Source organism: Mustela nivalis (genome assembly GCF_964662115.1).
Source record: "Mustela nivalis genome assembly, chromosome: 8".
NCBI classification, from domain to species: Eukaryota; Metazoa; Chordata; class Mammalia; order Carnivora; family Mustelidae; genus Mustela; species Mustela nivalis.
This window is the reverse complement of record NC_139027.1, coordinates 56,655,053-56,677,870: the sequence shown is the minus strand read 5'-3', so window position 1 is coordinate 56,677,870 and position 22,818 is coordinate 56,655,053. Positions and strand designations below refer to the sequence as shown.

Here is a 22,818-nt window from a genome sequence, read left to right as displayed (position 1 = left end):
CCAGGGATGAGAAAGGTTAAGACTGTAAAGCAGGAAGGGTAGTGCATCCTAAACAGTGTCCCAAACCAACCTGGGCCTCTGTTCTACTGATAAACTGTCCTTGTTAGGACAGCTTGGGGGGCAGGGGGCGGGGTCTGTTTCAGGTTGTACACCAGGGGTGGTGGGTGGACCGCACCTACCTAATTCTCTAGGTCACTGCTGTGCTGCTCATTGTGGAGTAACAGGAACATGGAAGGGGGATCCATCATTTACAACCAAATGATCCGAATCATTTGGACAATTCAGAAGCACTGAACTAGGATCTTCAGGTTCACAAGGGACCCTTTCACTTCCTGAGTAAAAGAATGCCCAGCTGAAGGAGATCAACAGGAAGAAACAAAAGGGAGGGATGGATAGAAGCCCAAGAGAAAAAAAGTTTTAAAAATCTAAGTTTCCTATCCTACACAAGCAGTATGAATCTTGTTATCGCATGGGGAGTCCTGACTAAAGACTGTATGTAGTTTGAAAGCAGGAATGGGAACTGGATCAAATCTCACTGTAACAAAGTAGGGTATGCCTGCCCAGCCTGTTTGTGGGACCTTTGGTTTGTGGGGATAGTGGCTTGGTTTGGAGCTTATTTTCTTCTTTCTCAAGCCTAAGTTTCCACAAGCCCTTGGCTACAACACTACCTGTGTTTGGTACAGAGGATAATCCTACGTTTATCTGGTTTCAGCCTATAGGGCAGTGGCCCTAGAAAAACGTGGAAGTAGAAAGCTACCATAAAAACATGCTCTTATATGACCAGGTGGTCAACTCTTCCCTTCCCTCCTTAGGGGCCACAGCACCTGCTGGCTTAAAAGCGCGCAGTGTTCTCACACTGCCAAAACCGCCACCCTTCCCATCCTGGCATCCACCTACCCCCACCCCACGAGACCTGCATATCAAATATTACTTCCTGCTGTCTATGACCACATTGCCTTGGCAGTTAACATCAAAAGCAAACACATGGGGAGAACAGAAGGCACTGGAGCTGGGGAGGAAGAACAAGGAGAGGTAATGTTTCAAAACTTTTTTGCTGGTGCCCAGGTGCAAAAACCTTGGAACATCACATGTATTTCAATTTTTCACCCGAGGGCTCATCTCCTCTCTCCCAGAATGGCAAGCTGAAAGAGGCCCTCCTCTGTCTCTACTCCCAACCCTTCTGTCCCTGAAACACAACACGTGGAAGCCAGACCTCAGGAACCCTACCTGCCATCTGCAGGTGAGCCACACAGGGACAGCGTTTGGCAAGCTCAACTACTGTAACCTCTTGCACAGGAGCTGACCAACGCTATCAATCTGTTCAAAGTGTTGATGGTTCACCGTCTACACGGGCCACGTGAACCCAAACTGACTGTTTCCACCATCTTTATCTTGTCTCCTGGGGGTTCCACAACTTGAGGATAGCAATTGTCATGACTGTTTAATATAGTACCCAAAACAAGACTGGAACCAAGGCCAGATGACATCTGCTCACTGACATATCCCAAACCACTGACTAGCATGGTGACCCCAGTACACACATCTGACCTCTCCAGACTGCAATTTACACGTAAAAGAAGGGAGCTGAGATGGCATTTTCCTAAGATCCTCCCCAGTTCTATAATTTTATGATCTAATTGCAACCATTTTACTCTACTAAGGGCAATGTATCCTGCACACTTCACAAGCAATTTCAACAGACCAGTGCTGTGTTTCTGCAGAAGTAATAATACTAAAAACATATCAAAAAACTCACATCACTTACTTGGGTTACTCCCAAATTTTAAGTTTGATCTACAAAGTAAAGTTCTGAATTTCACTGCATACTTGACCATCTTCCAATAAACGTTAACGACACCCTCCCTGGAACAGAACTTTTTACAGCAATGACTACTGCATTTAATTAAGGCTAGAGAGCAAAGTCCTGCCCAGGTATGGCAGAGCAACAATTATTAGCAGCCTTCTTGACTCCAGCCTAGCCTGCACCCGCTAACTAGTTCAACTAATTTGAATTTAACAACATATCACATCATCTTTTCTTCAAAACCCTAACCAGCTCTGTCCTACCTAAAGAACAAATGTCCAAGTACCTGCTTTGTTAGCCTGGCACTCGACAGCCTCCCAAAGCTAGTCTCAGCCAATCTCACTGGCTTGTTCTCTGAGCTCCCACAGCATAAACCTAGACAAGGAGTTTCCTACCTGTGGAAGAGACCTTTGGACAAGAGATGCCTCCCCGCTCTACGGCTTGATCTGTGCCTCCCGCAAAATACCACCAATCACCCTTATTTAAGTCCTCTAAGATTCAAGACCCACCCTGCCGAAAGTGAACTCTTCCCTGACTGGGGCAGCAATTGGTATTTTAATTTCTACTTTGTATTTCTCTCTGTTTTAAAAAAAGAGTATTATGCCAACCAACACATGAAAAGATGCTCAGTATGACTGATCATCAGGCAAGTTAAAACCACATTAAGATATCACCTTACACCTGCCCGAAATGACAAGTATAAAAAAACAAAACAAAACCAAAAAAACACACCCCCAAAAAACAAAACAAAAACAAAAACAAAAAAACCAAGAAATAACAAGTACTGGTGAGGATGTGGAAAAAAGGGAACACTCATGCACTGTTGATGGGAATATAAATTTCTATATTGACCCATCAACAGAGGTTCCTCACAAAAATTAAAAAGAGAAATGCCATACAATCTAGTAATTTCACTACTGGGTATTTACCCAAAGAAAACAAAACTCTAATTCAAAAAGATACATACACTCCTATATTCACTGTAGTATTATTTACAACAGCCAAGATATGGAAGCAATTCAAGTGTTCATGGAGAGATAAATGGATAAAGAATGTGTGGCGCACACACATATATACACCATGGAATATTAGCCATAAAAAGGAAGAAGATTTTGCCATTTGCAACAACATGGACAGACCTAGAGAGGATTATGCTAAGTAAGGCCGACAGAGAAAGACAACTAGCAAATCACTTCACGTATATATGAAACCTAAAAAAACAAAGCAGAATAGACCGTAAACACAGAGAACAAAATGGTGGTTGCCAGAGGGAGGTGGTGTGGGGGAATGGGCATAAGGGTGAAGGGGAGTGGGCGATACAGGCTTCCAGTTACAGAATGAGTAAGTCATAGAGATGAAAGGCACAACTCAGGGAATAGAGACAATGGTATTGTAAAATGGTGTTGTGCGGTGACAGATGGTAGCTACACTTGCGATGAGGACAAGATAAGGTAAGGAGTTGCTGAATCACTACTATGTTGTACACCTGAAACTAATGAGACATTGTGTGTCAACTATGCTTCAAAAAAAAAAAAAAAGAAAGAAAGAGAGAGAGAAAAGAATATCATGCTTACAAATAAAACAATTTTTTAACATTTACTCTCCCTACAATATCTGGAACTAGACGAGTCCTTCAGTATCATTATGCTATTCAACCGCTTAATTTTAGAGATGAGAAAGCAGAGTCCAGAGAAGCTCGACATCTTAGGCCACACACCAGGGTAGTGGTGAAGAAGGAACGGGAACCTAAATTTCCTGACTTCCAGAGCTCTGTACATATGTTAACAGGGTGACCATCTTCTGTGCTACTTGGTATTCACTCAAGAGTGCACAGCACAGGTACTGGACAGTGCTGACCACGGGAGCTAAAAAAGGCAAGAACTGAAGACAGAGAAGACTCAAGCCCCCAGCACTCCCAGCTTTAATCAGAAGACCAAACATCATGCCAAGTCTCTAGAGGAGAGGTCCTGACTCACTTTCATCTCCTCCTCCTCCAACTACACTTGGCCCCTACTTTCCTCAGCCCTTCCAACCAATCCACCCAGGAGTAGGAACACGCCTTCTTGCGCCTGCATCCCCTACAGAAGGACCACACTTATGTTCTTACATCCAGAATGAGGGCCACAGGGATTCCCAATTTTCTAAGTATAAAGACTCAAAGGGAGAAAATTCGGATACCAGCTCCCCTCCCCAGGGATTACAGTTGTATTTGTTATTAACCGTAAGTTAAGAAAAATATACGACAAACATCCACTGTGAATTGTGTAGTATTTTAGAGGTCATGGTTTATTATTCTGTAAATGAAGCTATGTACATTGAAACAGAGTAATAGCTACAAATGGGTGACATTATGTATTTGGTTTACAGACACCTGGGAGTGTTTATGGGTTCTCAGACATTGGGAAGTGCTAGGTGGTGGCATCAGACCAAAACTTCAGAGGGGAATCCAGGGGTAGGGGTGGAGGGTCTTTAGTCTCTCATCACCTTCCGGTCAAAGACAAATATGGCAAACTAATGAACACACAACCAGAGGGTCATCAGCTCATTTGATTTCCCACCGCATCTGCCCCCATGTTGCAGTTTTACTATCACAGCATTGGGGTATTTTTAGTACCACTGTTTTGGGGGAACAAAGGGTCTCTCATTTACTTCAGTCCTCTGGTCTATTCTTGGCTTTCATAGCCATGCTGCCTCAAGTGGAAAGCCCCATCCCAATTCACATTCCAGTCTTTTCCCCATCTCTCACCAGGAATCATCTCTAAAGAGTAAGCAACTGACAAGTGATGGATAATTTGCATTTTAACCCTATTCAAATTTGGGTAAATGGTTTAATATGCATGCTAATATTCCATCATTATTCCAATTAAGGAAACTATTATGTTAAAGTGTTTAATCAGGAGAATTAAGGAGAACTCCAGACACCTAAAATTAACCTCTAATAGTCTTGACATTCATTTCATTTAGGTGCAATTTGCCAAGCTATAAGCAACTCCTTGCTTAAAACTTCTGCTCAGGCACGTGGGTATTCCTGATAAGACCTAAAAGCAATTCATTTCCTAACTAGATTGCTGTCTAAAAGAATAAACTGAAAGGGCTGCAATTTAAATACAATCAAATCCCCAAGCAGTGCATTCCAGAAGACTTAAACACCATCTTCGGGATCCCGAGGAACAACAATGCTATTCGCATCAGAAACAACACAACCACTTCCTCTTTCTCTGACCTTCTCTGTTTAATTACTTCCTGTGATTTCTTCTAGGGCTGTACGTGCCTGCTTCCCCAGGCGGCAGGCTTTCCATACAAGACGGATTTGTCTGGAAGGTGCAGAATGCCAGCTGACCATAGACCTTACATACAAAGTGCTGGGACTTCATATTTCTTTTTAAATGATGGATTTCTTGGGCCTCCTGGCATTCACCAAGAACGCTTTTTAAGCCGTAAGAAAAAATTCTTCCAGCATATTCCCATCTAAAGCCAAGCTCCATCTCAAAGCTGGAAACTCTGCCAGGGATGGAGAAGCGGCTGCTTGATAATAGTATGTCTCCATGTGGAAGCACCACCTTCTTCAACAGATTCCAAACACCAAGTATGTGAAGTCAAATTTGAAGACTCAAACCTGGCCGCTGTGAGTTTACTACAGGCACTACCGGATATGCCCTGACAACCCATGAATTGTCATCCACGGACAATTTATTATTGTCCTGGAAGTTTATTAAAAATGGAGAATCTGGAAGGGCACTTGGGAGGTGCAATGGGTTAAGCATCTAACACTTGGTTTCAGCACAGGTCATGATCTATCTCAGGGTCCTGGGATTGAGCCCCGAGTTGGGCTCCATGCTCACTACAGAGTCCACCTGAGATTTGTTTCTCCCTCTCCCTCTGCCCCTCCGCTTCTGTTGTCCATCTGTCTCTCTTTCCCTCTCGAATAAATAAATAAATCCTCTTTAAAAATGCAAAATCTATGGGGTGCCTGGATGGGTCAGTGGGTTAAAGCCTCTCCTCTGCCTTCAACTCAGGTCATGATCTCAGGGTCCTGGGATCGAGCCCCACATAGAGCCCCGCATCTGCTCAGCAGGGAGCCTGCTTCCCCTCACCCCACCACCTGCCTCTCTCTGCCTACTTGTGATCTCTGTCAAATAAATAAATAAAATCTTGAAAAGAAAATACAAAATCTGAGGCCTTTCTAAACCAGAATCCTCACTTTGCAAGACTCACAATACAAGTTTAAGTTTGATCCTCCTCCCAAAATAGCTAGGCTAAAAGACAGGTCCAGAATAGTATGCGTTGTTATCCATTCTCATCTAGACTTTCAAGGATAAGGTGGCTAGTTCTTTTCCCCAAAGAGGTATCTGTAAAGTTGCTCTTTTTTCTTTGAAAGATTTTATTTATTTGAGAGAGAATGAGTGAGAGAGAGAGAGAGCGAGTGAGCAGGGGGAGTGGGAAGGAGAAGCAGACTCCCCAAAGAGCAGTAGCCTGACAAGGGGCTTTATCCCAGAACCCCGTGATCACTACCTAAACCAAAGGCAGAGAGACACCCAACCAATGGGGCCATCCAGATACCCGTAAAGTTGCTCTTTGTATCAGTACAGAAAAGGTCAACTCTGGGGGCACTGCTTTCCAGGGCTGAAAAGGAATGCAAGAAAGAAATGTCCCCTCATAGCTCTGAGGCAGTTTCAGGATTCAAAGTAAGTTTTAACTTCATTTGCTCTACAGTAATATAAATCAAGCTGTGCACACAACACAATTTTTTATATAAGAAAACTAAAGCTCTACGAAGTTATGACATGTAATATTCTATAATCATGGGGCCTGAAGTTAAAGGACCTGGATTAAAAATAAATTCTGCTCTGTGACCTCAGACAAGATACTTAACCTTTCTGCATCTTCTCCTGGCTGTCAGACATATTCCATCCACGTGTGAGGAGGGCACGAGTGCATGTACACACAACACACACACCTCAAAAATAACTTGAAGAGCTTGTTGGGGGATTCTGGGAAGGGTATATAGTACCTTTGATGCTCTGAATGAAGACTGCCCCCCACCCTCAACTTGGGAATCCTGATGCCTGCAGCTCTAGGGGGAGCCCTGCAGAAGCAAGGGAAGAAAGGAAAAACAACTCTGAGAGTCAGTCATCAAGATGATGCTGTCTTTATACCCCTAAGGCATATGAAAGTGCCTAGCACCCTAGAACACAAGCTCCCTAAGGCCAGAGCCTCCTTCTGAGTCACAGTTCCCGTCCCATGCCATCTCGGTGTCTGGTGCACAAGGTACACAGTAAGTGAATGGCACTCACCAGCTAGTCACTCCCTTGGCTCAAGCCTCACCACCCTGGTTATTTACTTACCCAATAAAATAATTAACACATGGCTTTGCAATTAGGGTCCAAGTATCTTTTCTTTTTTTTTTTTTTTTTAAGATTTTTTGAGAGAAAGGAGAGAGAGAGACAGCATGAGTAGCGGGGAGGGGCAGAGGGAGAGGGACAAGCAGACTTCTAAGTGGGGAACCCGACGCAGAGCTCAATCTCAGGGCCCTGAGATCATGAGCTGAAGGCAGACGCTTAACTGACTGAGCCACCCAGATGCCCCTAGGGTCCAAGTATCTTCTAAAGACGGGTGCCTGGGTGGCTCAGTGGGTTAAAGCCTCTGCCTTCAGCTCAGGTCATGATCCCAGGGTCCTGAGATCGAGCCCTGCATCGGGCTCTCTGCTCAGCAGGGAGCTTGCTTCCTCCTCTCTCTGCCTATTTGTGATCTCTCTCTGCCAAATAAATAAATAATATCTTTTTAAAAAAATAAATAAAGTCAAGTAATTTAGATTTAAAGTCTACCACACTCTGAAAACCTCTGGAAACTAGTACTCCCTGATTTTCCTTAGTATAAAAGACATCTAGAATGGAGGAAAAGGGCCTCAAAGCTAGTTTACAAACAGTAGACTCTGGATATGAAACCTGTTTATACACAGATTAATGAAAAGGCAACCATTAGGCTGTCAGACCCAGAAAGAATACTGAGCCAGTACATGCTCCCCTGGCAGAGCAGACCTGTTTTGGAATACTGAGTCTGAGAAAAATCATAGATTTGATCTAACCTATTAAATGAAGGAAAAAGATGAAATGACTACATTAAGACTATATTCACACTTTGCAGCTTTAAGACCTGTAAAAATGAATAAAATTACTGGGATGCTGGTGATTACATTAAAATCGAATCTAACATTTACTTTATTTCTTGGCCGAAAATATAAAACATAAACACCAACACGGCATACAAATAGAAAAAACAAGTCACAAGCCAACTCACTCCCCTAAGGGAATCTTAAGCCAACCCTCCCCCGCACCTACCCCACCCAGACCAAGCCTATTGACTCTGAGAAACAATCTGAAGGGCATTGGTGATAGGATTTCTAGACCTCTAGCAGGAATGGCAAGAAGGCCAAGGATGTTACTACATCCTTGTAGTACAAGGCCAAGGATGTACAGGTAAGTACACTGACAGTAACAGAGGAGGCCAGCTTCTGTAAGACAGGAAATCTTAAAAAGACAGCCAACTGAGTAAAAGTGCCAGCAGTCAGCTGGGCATTACTGACATGACAGCACCAAAACTAATGAGTTTCTCTAGGTCCTACCAGCATAGCACCAGAAAGCCAAACAGAAAGCAGAATGTGACTTCGAGGCTCTAATTCTCCTAGTAACCCCCTGGAGCAGGTCACTTCAACTCTCACAGGCATAAAGTGAGAATCTTGTTCCTTGACTCAAAAGGAGCTCTGGGCACCTCAGTGGCTCAGTGGGTTAAGCCTCTGCCTTAGGCTCGGATCCTGATCTCAGGGTCCTGGGATAGAGCCCCACATCAGGCTCTCTGCACAGCAGGGAGCCTGCTTCCCCCACCACCCTGCATGCCTCTCTGCCTATTTGCAATCTCTTTCTGTGTTGAATAAATAAACAAAACATTAAAAAAAAAAAAAAGGTGCTCTGAAGGTAGAATATTGCAAATGGATATCCTCTACCTTGTAGATTCTGAAAATAAATCATACTGTGCTACATGATATGAGACACTGGAGGTGGGTGAGTCCCACTGAATTCCCAATTTATCAGGCACTGTGCTGAAATGCTTTACCTTCAAGATTTCATTTCCACTTTTTAACAGCCTAGGAATTAGATAGAGTGACCTTCATTTATATTAACCCAGGAATCCTGGCTTAAAACACCTTCCAGGGGCCCTTAATCAGCAGAAGACAGAACACAGTATGACCCCAAAACCCCCATTTCCTCCACTATCATCACGGCAGCCAGTCCCTCCTGGACATTTTGAAAAGGTAACCTCAAAATCTTTTGGAATGTAGGTACACTAAGAATAATAGTTTATATTTTGATACAAGGTATAATTACTTTTCAATTAACAAATATTTGCTTTAATCAATCAACAAACACTTGCAGACAGCCTACTATGCGCTCAGCATGCTGCAAGACTATGGGTATAAGGCTTCATAAGTGATTATTCCCAACACCAGCAGGGCAGATAGAGCTAGCCTTCTCCATGCATTCTCAGGGTGGGATGCAAAACTAAGTAGTATCTGAAAAATCAATACTGGATGCCAGGGCCAAAGCAACCCAAGGAGGAAAAGAAGAGGAATAAGAAATGAAAACGAAGAGACAAAGATACCATTACCAGATGAACTAGGAAAGACAATTAAAAACTTAACCTGATAATTAAGTTTAAGCATTTAGGAATGGCCAACAGGGAATATATCTAAGAATGAAAACAACCAGATCTGAAAAATCATTCTATCAGTACACAGAGGAGCCAAACCCATACATTTCAAAAGCTGCCCTTATTCTAATCCCTTCAATTGCAAGTATTTTATTAAAATCCTGGCCTGACTTCCTTTCTATGACATGAGACACATAACAAGCTGCAGGACCAACGTGTCACGCCCACCAGTGCACAGAAAATGCTTTTTGCTCCACAGTGCACTATGTGCACTGGTGCAAAATAGTCCTTCTACTCCAGTGACTACATGCCCCTGAACATGCTTTAAAAAATCATTAATGTTCTGGTCTTACATACTGCTTAAAGGGAAGCATTTACAAGAGTTCATCAATATGACTGGGTCTCAAACAAACAAACAAAACCAGCCCAATTTACACAACAAAACAAGCCAAAAAAACCATACCCCAAAACTTGGGGCTCTGCCTCTATTATCATCATGTTCAGTTTCTGAGAGTTTTGCTGTCAGACTGTGTATTTGCTTTCAGCCCGGGGAATATAGGAACTGTGCCAATACTGGTGTTCATGAGCATGGCTGTCTCTGACTTTGAGTGCCGAGACTCCACGAGAACCCTGCGGCTACTACAAGTTGTTAATATTGTGATTTCTGTGGAGATTCTCCTGCAGAGGCAGAAACATAGCCCCTGGCTTGTAAGGCACTCAAGATCTTCCACTTCCCAACTCCTACAACACTGATTGGAACCAAAATGGTTTTGAGCTATCAATCACAAACCACCACCACCAGATCGCTCGGCACCCAAGTTCCACAAAATGTGCCAAGGGCTTCTTGTGAAGGCAGTTTCTCAGAGGGGGTTTATCCACACATTTTCTGTGCACAAATACAATTACAATTATTGCATTCGTTGGTAAAGACAAAGCATCCTAAAATAATTAAATCCATTTTTTAATTCAACAGACATTTATTAAGCAACCATAATGTGCCCAACAGTATTGGGCCAACAACTAGAAAACTAAGTAGTTAAGAGGTAATCCTGAATTCAAGAAGCTCATATTCTGGTAAGAATCTAGTCGGGTATAGGCCCAACTCTAAATGGTGAGAACTGCCCTACAGCATGAGGAAAAAATACTATAAAGGGTCCTCAGTTTGTTTTTTTTTTTTTTAAGATTTTATTTATATACTTGACAGAGAGAAATCACAAGTAGATGGAGAGGCAGGCAGAGAGAGAGAGAGAGAGGGAAGCAGGCTCCCTGCTGAGCAGAGAGCCCGATGCGGGCCTCGATCCCAGGACCCTGAGATCATGACCCAGGCGCCCGGGTCCTCAGTTTTGATGTGAAGAGGGGACGGAAAAGAAAGAATGGAAGGACCTCATCAAAGTAATGGCTGCAGAACTGGTGGGAGGGGGAACGAGCAGAAATTCACTTGCAGAAGAGAAGGAAGAAAACTCCAGAATACAGAGCCTGAGTAAGCAGACTGCTGAGGCAGAATAGTTTTGGTATTTGTACTGATTCACTTTTATATATTTTATCTGATTAAAGGAAGTGGAAAGCAGAGGGGATCAGCCATAGCTAGAAAGGAGGGAGCACTCACTAAGTCCTCGTGGAAACAAGCCTAGCAGATGGAGAGAGAAGTACAAGTTCACCACCTAGAAAGATGAAGGGCCTTACAGTAGGCCCTTGACTTTATACAATTGCATGTCCTGGCTTACAATTTTGTTAAGGTCTTTCCAAGTGTTTTGTTTTGTCTTGCTTTCAAGATCTTCTGGTGAATGGACCAAGATTCAAATTCTGCAGAGCCAACTCCATGTTCTCAACATTTAAGGACTCTATTCATGTGGAGTAGAAATACCTCTTTTTTAAAGGCTGATGCAAAGAAACTGGATCAATATTTATTGTACGAGGTCTAATTTCTACAACTGTTATTTCAACGAACATACAGCTGACATCCAGCAATAATCAACTCTGGATTCACACTCCAAATATCTTATGGTGTATCATAGAATTCTCAAGCCTAGGTTTATTGAAATTCACTTTAATTCAGTACGTGCCCCATGGCAATTTCAGGGAAGATAAAGGAAGTAGAAAAAATTATGGCAATGATAGACTGTCACCAATTCAGAAGAATCAAGGAGAGCATGACTGACAGAAACAGTGTGAGCTCATAAGTCAGAATGACTAAGGCTGGCCCACCTGTCCTCCTCTGAGAAGGTACCTCACAGTGGTTAACGACAATCCTTTCTGGGCTGCCAGGATGGTTCAGTCATTAAGCAGCTGCCTTCTGCTCAGTTCATGATCCCAGAGTCCTGGGACTGGAGCCCAACATCAGGCTCCCTTCTCAGCGGGAAGCCGGCTTCTACCCTCTCCCACTCCCCTTGCTTGTGTCTCTCTCTGTCAAATAAATAAATAAATATTAAAAACAAAACAAAACAAATCCTTTCTGAGCCAGGCTGTTGGAGTCAAATCCTAACTCCTTCACTTACTAATGATACGATCTTGGACAAGTTACTCGTCTTCTCTGGGGCTCAGTTTCCCCACCTATAAATGGAGGTAATAATACCCCATCTATCTCATAGGACTGTTGAGAAGACTAAATGACTAAAGTGTCGTCTTAAGCAAAACAACTTAAGCTTCCTCATCAGTTAAATGGAGTAACTCCAGAGCACCTGGGTGGCTTAGTTGTTAGCCTCTGACTCTTGATTTCAACTCAGGTCATGATCTCAGGGCTGTTTTGAGGGTGGTGGGATCCAGCCCCACATCGCGTTGGGATCTGCGCTCAGTGGGGAGTCTGCCTGAGACTCTCTCCCTCAGCCCCACCCCACCACCAGTGGCTCTTGTGTGCACACGCTCTCTCTCTAAATGAATACATAAAATCTTTAAAAAATAATAAAATAATGGGGTAACTCCTTCTTCATAGGATTATTTGAAAAATTAACAAGCTGAGCCTATAAGAAACCTATCCCAGTGGCCTGCTAAGAGCCAACACCGGACACCTGATTGATGCTTGGTGCTCGACAGTAAGCTTTACATAGGATATCTCCTTTAATAGCAACTCCATGAAATTGCTAACATTCACTCCCATTTTATTCACTCAGATAAAACCAAGGTTAAAGGGGCGCCTGGGTGGCTCAGTGGGTTAAAGCCTCTGCCTTCGGCTCAGGTCATGATCTCAGGGTCCTGAGATCAAGCCCCGCATTCAGCTCTCTGCTCAGCAGGGAGCCTGCTTCCCTTCCTTTCTCTCTCTCTACTTGTGATCTTTTTGTCAAATAAATAAATAAAATCTTAAAAAAAAAAAAGCCAAGGTGAAAGATAAATAACTTGCCTTAGATCAGAAAGTGAGCAAACAGCTGAGCCTTGAGCTGTAAGTATAAGTTAAATGCCTTTAACTCAGGATCATTAATTGGCACCTGGCTGAAATGACAGTTGTAAAAGACATTTTCAGTCAACTGCGCTGAATGTTAAAGACAAAAGGGAATAATTATTAATTTTGTAAAGTGTGATGATGGAATTGTGGTTTCCTGGATGAGTATCCTCATCTTGTAGGAAGTAAGCTCAAGTATTCAGAGACAGGACATTCTGACGTCTCATTTCTTTGAAATGGTTCGGTAAAAATATCTGTGTTTTTTTTTTGTTTTCTTAATGGAAGACCTTTCAACATTAGGAAAAACATGACTAAAAGTCCATTCTCAGCAAGATGTGTCTTTCAGAGAAGTAATTATGAGAGGGACAGAATAGCTACATGGTAGGCTGATGTCTTCTGCGTTAAGCTCACTTGAGAAGGATTTCTTCATTTTGTCAACAAATTTCCAAATCATTCAAGACCATAATCAAATGCTTTTAAGATACAGACAAAATGCACATGATCAAAAAATTTTTTTCCACTCTTTTGGACAAAAGATTCTTTTCAACAGTTTGTTGATGCTTTTTACTTTTAAATTATTTTTTTAAATCTGTAGAAATGTAAAATTTAACATGCATTTGTAGCTGGAATGGGATCAGAGGAGAAAGGTCAGAGTATTTTTTCTTTTTTTAAAGATTTTATTTATTTATTTGACAGAAAGAGACACAGTGAAAGAGGAAACACAAGCAGGAGGAGAGGGAGAAGCAGGTTTCCTGCTAAGCAGGGAGCTTGATGTGGGGCTCAATTCCAGGACCCTGGGATCATGACCTGAGCTGACACTTAACGACTGAGCCACCCAGGTGCCCTTCGAGAAGTTTTTTTTTTTGTTGTTTTTTTTGTTGTTGTTGTTTTTTAAGATTTTTTATTTATATATTTGACAGAGAGAGCAAGCCAGCGAGAGAGGGAACACAAGCAGGGGAGTGGGAGAGGGAGAAGCAGGCTTCCCGCTGAGCAGGGAGCCTGATGCGGGACTCAATCCCAGGACTCTGGGATCATGACCCAAGCCAAAGGCAGACACCCAACCACTAAGCCACCCAGGCGCCCCTCCCTCAAGTTTTAAATCGACATAGAAAAGAGCATGAGAAGACAAAACATTAATTATTTTTTAAAAGTAGGCACAATTTTGACAGTTGCAAGATTCTGACTTACTGTACTGACACTAAACATATTTGTTATATATCTGTACCATTTAATAAAAACCTTAAGTATATATGGACTATCAAGAAAATCTATTTTAGGGGCGCCTGGGTGGCTCAGTGGGTTAAAGCCTCTGCCTTCAGCTCAGGTCATGATCTTAGGTTCCTGGGATAGAGCCCACCATTTGGGCTAAGCAGAGAGCCTGCTTCCTTCTCTCTCTCTTTCTCTCTCTGCCTGCCTCTGCCTACTTATGATCTCTGTCTGTCAAATAAATAAATAAAATAAATAAAATCTTGAAAGAAAAAAAAAAAAGGAAAAATCTACTTTACCTAAGGCATAACTATTTCTCCCATAGGTCTCCCATTTGAGGTCACCAAACTGCTTTATTTTAATACACCTTATCTACTTCCAAAAGATATCTGTAGGACCTCAAACATAAAGCCATTAGAAAAGAAAATGAAAGATCAAAATTCATACTAGAGAGGTAAATAAATCTAGCAAAAAGCTAGACTAACTACGACTACTGTAATCAAGCAATAATTTTAGCTCTGAGCTTTCAGACAGTGGTTGCAAAAAAACCCAACAACAAAAAGGCAATCACAGCAAGTCCTGCAACCCAGGGAGAAACCTTCTTCCAGGCACTAACATTTAAAAGGAATTTTTCAGATGGGTCATTACGTAAGAACTTGAACAATACAATGAACAGTGTCCACAAATGGCAGTTTACAGCCCCTACAGCCCGTGTTCTTACGGGCTTACGTTTCATGTCTCATGCCAAGGTCATTACATTAAAAGTAATCCCAGGAAGGCCACTTCTGCACTGGGCTAAGGTGCCACGGCTTTCTGATTCTCTAACTGAAACCAGAACCTGTCCTCAAATACCCACTGTCTCAACTGGGCTTCTGACAGCAGTGGAGGCAGCCAGTTCCATGATGAATTGCTCTGAAAGCATGAAATGAGATATAGTCATTTCTTGCTGGTGATGCCACCCCAAATCCCTTTGCTTTGGCTATCAGATGGGGTAGGTGCAAAGCTGACATGCTATGGTGAAAAGGGAGAGGCCAGGCCAGTATTCCCAAGGGATGGAGGTAAGGAACCCAAGGCAGGGCGAATGGAACCAATCTGCAACAAGAATCCCGAAGTTCAGAGCAAGGCAACTGTCCCTCCCTGTTACTACTATCTGTGTGCGCCAGGACAGAGGAAGACCTATAAAAACACTTGTCTATTAGTCAAGTTGGTATGGGGGCAAGGCCCACCAGCAGATTTCTTCCCCACAAGAGCAACCCCCCCCCCCCCATTTTACCCTTTCCTGAAAGCAAAGCAAAATGTTTGAAAAGACCAGCACAGGTGGTGGGACTGCAGCAACAGGCACACCAGGCAGGATGCTCTCCAGGTGCGGTGTCTGGCAGACCAGGGGTTACTGCAGTCAAAGATCCCCAAAGGAAGGAAATGCTCTTTCCCATACACCACCCATCTCAATACCCTCTTGCGCCCAGCCTGGCAACAGCAGAGGCCAAAGGATAAAGGGGCATTAAAAAAAAAAAAAAAAGTGAAGTAGTACTCTGAAGAGCACAGCATTCTGTCACCTGCTACAAGAAAAGCCCTCCCTGTCAACCAGCCCTGAGTCACTTCCCCTCTCTGCATTGACTGTCAATGCTCACAGGGGCAAAAGACCCCAGGCCTCTCGAGCAGATACACGCCAACCCCCACGACCCCACAAACCCACTCTCTGGGCCTCTCCCCAGGGTGTGTCCCAGTGGCTACCAACCGGCTCTTCTGCGTCCAAGCCAGCGCCACTGCTACCTTAGCTAATGGCAGCTCTGAATGAAAGGAGCCGAGGCAGGCTCCGGATTTATGAATGTGCAGGGGAGGAGGGGAGAGATATCATGTGACAATAAAGGAGAGCGTCTTATTCACAAAAAAAAAAAAAAAAAAAGAAAGAAAGAAAGAAAGAAAAAAAAAGTGGCTGGTGGCGGGCACAGCCACTGAGCAGCGGCGTGGGCCGCCGTGAGGTGACCACTCCGACCCGAAGCCGACGACCTCAGGCGCGGGGCCGAGGAGCCCTGCCTCCGCTGCTCCCCTAATTGGAAACGCCTCGGGCGGGGGTGGGAGAAAGCCAAACTCGATTCCACTACCGCGAGGCTGGAGGGAACCTCACCTTGGCCCCTGTCTGGGAAACGGCCCGGATGCCCCGGAGGGCGGCGGGTCACCCCGGAGACCCTCCAGCGGAGCGCCCCGAGCATTGTTCCCTTCGGGCCCGCGGGCCGGGCACGCATGCCTGTGCATGCGCGCACACACACTCGCACACAGATACATACATTTACACACACACACACTCACATACACACACTGGCCCGCAGCACACCGCCCCGCACGCTCCCGCCCGCCCCCGCAGCACACGACTCGGATCCGCCCCCGAGCGGCCCCGATCCCGCGGGGCGCCTATCTCAAGCTCAAAAGCGCGTGCACACACGCTCACACGCGCCGCGGGACCCCTCCAGCGGCTCCCGCTCGGCGACCTGCCTGGGGATCCCTGCTCACGCAGACCCCAGCGCAGCCCGCGCCCAGTCCTCCCCTGGCTCCGCCGTGTTTTTTATGAATGAAAATGTGGTATGCAAATGAGAGCGATTCAAGAAAACGAAATGGCGGAGCCTGGGCCCCAGTGGGTTCCCTCAGGGACCGGGGGGCGAGCGGCGGGGCAGGAGTCACAAAGTCACTACATGAAAACCCACCGACCCCGGGAAGCCGTAGCGGGGGTGTCAGGTCTTTCGCTCCGGCCACGGAAGATTTCGGGGGGGAGGGGGTGTTTGTGAGTCCCCGGAGAGGGAGCGGGGACCGCCCCGAGGTCACCCGCGCGCCCTTGGCCCCCGCCACGGCCACCAGCCCGCCGACTCAAGGCGCGCCCCCGCCGGCCCTAAGCAGTCTTTGCCCCCTCCTCACTTCAACAACGCGGGGGGAAATCTCGCAGCCCAAAGCCCACAGGCCGGCTAGTAGCAGCACCCCACGCCAAGTTCACCCAAGCAGCGTCCCTGCCTGCGTCCTCAGCCCCGGCTCCCTCGCTACCCCCGCGGGGCACCCTCGTCCCACCCCGCGGCCAAACTTACTCGTCCGGGTGTGTTTCTTCGGTCATTTTCCTGTTCACCTAGACGCCTGTCCCGCGGCGGGCAGCTTTGCTCCCTTCATCTTCCTGTCCGCTCACCCCCCTTCTTCACATCTCCGGAGATCGCCTGATTTGGTTGGGGAGGGGGAGCGGCGAGAGATGAAGGGGCGCCGCAGAAGGGAGAAGGGGAAGCAGGGCGATAGGAGCGCGGGTGAGGTTTGGGGAAGGGGTGCAAAGGCAAGCTGCGGGAGGAGTGAGCGCAGCAGCGCCCGGGGCTCTGCAGGAGGGGCTCCGGGGGCTCGGCAGCGAGCAGAGGGGGGAGAGATTTGGGCAGGGGACGGCGGTGGGGGAGAGGAGGAGAAAAACAAGCGCGCCGTGGAGCGGCTGAGACTGCTGAGAGGAGGAGGAGAGAAGGGCCAGCCGCGGGTGGGGGCTCGGTCCGGGGTCGCCCCCGGGGGCCGGGCCAATCAGGGTTCCGGGGAGCGGTCGGCGGCCGGAGGAGGTGCGCCTGGGAGGCGGTGCAGGGCGCCCCGTCCGAGCCCCATCTCTCGACTCCACCGATTTACTCCATATTGGATTCTCACCGCCGCCAACAGGAGGAGGAAGTAGGGCGGAAGCGATGACGTCTTCCCAGCGGCCAGAGGTGGTGGAGTGCAAAAAGCTTCCTACTTGCGACCGAAAGAAAAAAAAAAAAAAAAGGAGGGGGGGGAGGAGAAAAAAAAAAAAACTTTGTCCCGCCTACTGAGCATGCCCGGCTTCCTTTCCTCCTCCCTCCTGGTTTACACTCCCGGAGGAGCCGCGGAACGGAGTTGTTTGTGCGGCGTCTGTCTGGCTCCAGATCCTTTTTCGCCATCGCTCCGGGTTTTAAGAAGCCCGAGAGGAGGGTGGAGGCGGGAGCCGGGGACTCGCACACATCTGGCTCCAGTTTGGTTCCCTCCCTCCATCCTAACCCCTGGATTAAAAATGGTGGGGGGCGGGGGCGGAGACGTGGAGTTGAGTAGAGGCCCAGAGGGGTGCTTGGGCTCAGAGGACCTAACTACCCTCCACAGTGGAACGGGAGGGTGGGGACGGCACAGGTGTTTTTGCCAACGTTCTGAATGGCAGAGCTTTTCAATTTCTCATGAATCTTGTGATCTTTTTTGTCTTGCTAGCGGAGTGGGCATTTTTGAGGAATCATTATTTGTACACTTAAAAAAAAAAAGGCAAATCCAACACAGCCCAGAAACGTTTGCATTTCAGTAGAAATGATGGACTTCTTCGGGTTAAAAGGTAAGCTCAAATACATGTTAAAAATTATTTAGTAAACCTCTCTCTTGTTGGAGGATGGCCCTTACCCCAGGCCCTTGAAGGCCATAGTTAGTGGGCCAGAGGTTACCAGCCCAGTGGGCCTTGGCACAAATGAGGAGTAGTTTCTGGATCCCCTCGCCTCCTACCCTTTGTCTTTTAAATGATTTTTCTTGTCTTGGCCCTGGGACCATGGGCAGCCCCACGCTCTCCAAAGCAGCATTGTCTAGGAGTGGATAAGGCTGGCTTCCTTGGCATGCAACCTGTTCCGTTGCAGGGAGATCTTTACTTGGTTTGATGTTCTGCTGTTGCAGTTTTGAGATTCTTTTTTTTTTTTTAATATATTTTATTTATTTATTTGACAGACAGAGATCACAAGTAGGCAGAGAGGCAGGCAGAGAGAGGGGAGGAAGCAGGCTTCCCGCTGAGCAGAGAGCCCGATATGGGGCTGGATCCTAGGACCCCGGGATCACGACCTCAGCTGAAAGCAGAGGCTTTACCCCACTGAGCCACCCAGGCGGCCCTTTGAGATTCTTTATAGTGTTGGAACAAGGAGCTCCACACATTTACTTTACATAGCTGTTCAGTATTTCCTTGGGGGTGGGGGCGTCTTGCTATAAAGCAAGAGGTAGTCCCCTGCCCCTTCCTGTTCTGCAAGCACAGTACACTTTCCACGCTACTGAATGTGCCAAGAGAATATGCAGAGATTTTAACCAAATAGCAGCCATTGAACAAATTAAGAGACTAAATGCCTCAAATGTAGTACACCTAAAGGGTATATGTATGCATTTGGAGAGCCACAAGTGTTCCAAAGATAGTATCACCTTGAGTCAAGGAGAAACTAGTGGTTTACCCTAGGCTTCATGCCTATCACAACCATGATCTTTGTGGACATGGATTAGGGTTCACCCCCCTTTGATGCTGAGTGCTGGTGTGTAGTGCTGAAAAGGGAACTATGCAAGGGAGGAGCACCTGGGCTTTTTTTTTTTTTCCTAGCAGCCTTGAGACCTTGAGTGAGATGTTTAGCAGTTCTTCAGTTTCCCTATAAAACACGGATAACAAAGACAATCTTGTCTTTCACAGGTTTTAAGGCCACTGAGAGGCTATGAGAAAGCACCCAACAAAGGAGCATCTCATTGTTTTCTAAATCCCCATAAGGCTAAGGCATCTGTCCTGTCCTCACCTTTAGTCATTGCTTTTCTCCTGGAGGTGCTGAAAGAAATTCCACTTGGTCATTCCTGAACTTCCAGGAACAGATGTTTGTCCATGTCAAAATTTTCCATCCAGTGGGCATCGCTTTGGCTCCATCATCCAGTTTCAGAGTGTCCAAATGGCAAGGTGGCAGGTGAGATGATTATAAGTTTCTGCAGGTAGGCAAGTAAATCCGTGTCATCACCACTCATTCATCCAGCTCCCTGCTAATAGCAGTGAATGGCCCAGACGGCAGACCAGGCAGCCAGAGGAGCAAAGAAAAACATTCTAAAGTCCAGGTGTCACCAGCTCCCCACTTGGATGTCCTGATGCCAAATTCCAGCAGGTCCTTAGGTTCTCTGAGCCTTGGATACAACACCTGTGGGGTCAGAATAATACCCTCAACATACGGTTGCTGGGGAAAATAAATGGCTACAGTGATCGTATGGTATTAAGCAGCACACTGCGAATAGATGAATGGCAACCCTTTCTCCTCTCTAGCCAGTTGTATTACTAAGTGCCACCCTCCTTCACTCACGTTCCTTCCTGTTCCTTTAAAGAAATCTTTCCAGTTCTCTTCAGCCTCGTTCAACACCCAAAAGGGGCTTTTTAATGTAAATGTTCTTAGCAGGTCACCTCTTCGTCTTCCCCCTCGATTGCTGCGACTCCTGCAGCTCCATAGAATAAATGGCGATATTGGGCGAATAACTCAGATATGTTTTTGATCTGAACATCAGGGTTTTATCGAAGTCTACTGAATTGTTACCAGAATAGCGGGCATCACGTATTTAGGGCTTTAATTTAATGACATTACCGAACGAGCTAAATACCCATATCCGTGTTTCTCCCCCACAACCAGAAAAACAGGGGGCGGGCAGCTCTGAACACGATCGATTCAAGGAGGTCGACTCTTAGTGAAACCTTACAGCTTCAAAAGTAGAGTCGTTCTTCTCACAACTTCACGCACGCCCAGCGGAGCCCCCAGCAGGACCTCCGCCTACCCGCCCCTCCAGCTGGAGTCGTGGGCGGGGAAGCACCCCCCCAACCCGGGTCCTTCCGCCGGCCGCCTATAAATCCCGGAGTGCGGAACCGGAGCGACCCTCGGCTGCCAAGGAACGGGCATGCTCAGTAGACCCGCAGGTCTGGTTTCACTCGGAAGCCGGCCGCAGACCCCGCTCCCTACCGCCCCGCACGGGCGCCGGGAGAAGCGGACATTTTATCTTTCTCGGCAGTCGGTTCTCTTTCGTGTCCTTCGCCCCTTCTCTGCGTCCTCCCACCTCATTTGGGTTCGGCAGGGTCCGCGAGTGTAGATCTCTCTGGGCTGGGTTTGGGAGCGGGATCTGATAAGCCACTCCCCCCAGCCCCCACAGGGGCGCGCGCGCCGAGCCGGGGTGTTTTGGGGGAGGACTCAGCTGTGCACTAAGATTCGTGCGGCACGGCCAGGCGGGCAGAGTCTCCCAGTGCCGGGGCGCCCTCGCTCGCCGCCCCGCAAGGCGCGCGCAGCTGCGCCCAGGCCTGTCCTCACCTCACCCCCATTCTGCCCCTTCGGTATTTCTCAATGACCGGCGGAGGACACTTCCGACGGGGGAGGGAGCGGGTATCATTAGCGCTTGGTTTATCAGTTCCTTCCGGTCTGCCCAGAGCCCAGCCCTGCGTGCCGCTCCTCAGCGCCTCGGCGTCCCGGTGCCTTTATTATGTTTAAGTAAGCGGCCGTGTGTGCCAAGTGAGTTTGTAGCCCAGCTGTCTCTCCCAAGACCGGGCGACGGGAATGGAAACCCAAGCTCTCGTAATAAAGGGGATGATGCAAACTTAGAAACTGACCCGGCGCCCGGGAATGGTGGCCCCCGTCCCCCCCCCCCCCCCCCGGCGCGGGGCGTCCCAGTCGGGGCATGAATGGCTGGAGCCAGATTGCATAATCTACGTGGTATAAATAGCCGGCGGGCGGGCCGCTGACGCGCTCGCTGGTACCGTTATCGTGCCATACTTCTTGCCCCGGTGCAGCTCACTCCCAGCTCATTTTTCCTTTCTGCTGCGCTGCTGGGATTTTAAGTAGCAGAGATGAAAGGCTCTTGTCCCTGCCTCCCTCCTCCCTTGAGGTCATATTATGAATGAAACGCCAACCTCGCTGCTTTCCGAGGTGCCCCACTTCAGGCAGGAGACAGGCTCAATGTCAAGTGCAGCGGTCCACCAAAATGTGTGTGTGCGCTGTGGGGAGGGAGAGAAAGCAAGTAGGAATGAGTGACGGGGCTGGGAAACCTTCTGGTCGAGAAAATGTAACCGCTTAGGGTTAGCCTCCGGAGTTTCAGTTTACACCTCTACCAGCCTCAGCCAATTTCAGAGCGGATTGTTCAAAGGGTCTTTCGACTGTGGCTGCTCCCTCTCCCAACATAGGCCGCCGTCCCTTTAGAAGTGCTGTTTCATTCGGAAGAGCTGGTTCCCTCTCCCCTCGGAGGCAGCAGACACCCCTGACTATAAGAGCCCTGGGGACTTTTGAGGTTCGGGAGAAAGGCTTGTGAAACGAGTCAGTTTAGCCATTTGCTAGTTTTAGAACCCTTAGAAGACTCAGCTATGTCCAAAGCGGAGGAAATATAAAATCTTATTCTTTGCAACAAATATTTCACAAGTATGTGGTCATTTTTAAAATGAAAGTATGCACAGGGGTCCCCCCCCCTTCTCTTAAACAAGTTTGAACGTATTTTCTCAAAGTAAAAATTACCAGTTCTTTGCCAATGGGTTTCTGGCGTATGAAAGGCAATAAATAGGCTCATTCTTTTTCAAATTATATGCCCATTACTCCAATCTGCACTCAAAAGTGTGGGTACTCTGTGAGGCAATAGGAATATGGAGGTGAATGAACCCAGGTCAAGTGGGGCAACAGGCCTGTGAAGAAAACTTTAGAGCAAAGGGGTACCACTCTAAAACCCGGAGCAAGCTGGTAGAGAAAGTAGGACTCCAGGAAAGGAAGGCTTTGGAGGAAGGAGTGTTTGAGCTGGTTCTTGAGGGAGGGTGAGAGTATTGATATGGTAACTGGGAATAGGGGACTCTGGAATAGCCCAGTGAACACAAAGGCCTTGAGGTGGTTAACTGTGGGGAGAGAGTGTGGGAGTGACAAGCCCTAGAAGGAGGCCACAGAGGCCATGCTAAAGGACCTTCGACTATCCTGAAGTCAACCTTTGTAGCGGGTTC

At 46.9% G+C, this 22,818-nt stretch overlaps 1 protein-coding gene across 2 annotated transcripts in view; it reads right to left on the bottom strand.

Moving 5' to 3' along the window:
* Positions 1-21,187, bottom strand: part of SPRED2 (sprouty related EVH1 domain containing 2) — a 119,897-nt gene extending 98,710 nt beyond the window's left edge. The window contains exons 1-3 of one of the 2 annotated variants that reach the window (XM_082746692.1): positions 20,910-21,187; positions 19,625-20,011; positions 17,162-17,822 (exon numbers count right to left, since the gene is read on the bottom strand). In XM_082746692.1, the coding sequence (XP_082602818.1) occupies positions 17,162-17,187 (26 nt within the window). In that variant the 5' untranslated portion in view covers positions 17,188-17,822; positions 19,625-20,011; positions 20,910-21,187. Of the gene's footprint in view, positions 1-17,161; positions 17,856-19,624; positions 20,012-20,909 lie in introns of those variants that run through there. The other variant, XM_082746693.1, reaches the window with a different exon arrangement.
* Between the last annotated feature and the right edge of the window lie 1,631 nt (positions 21,188-22,818).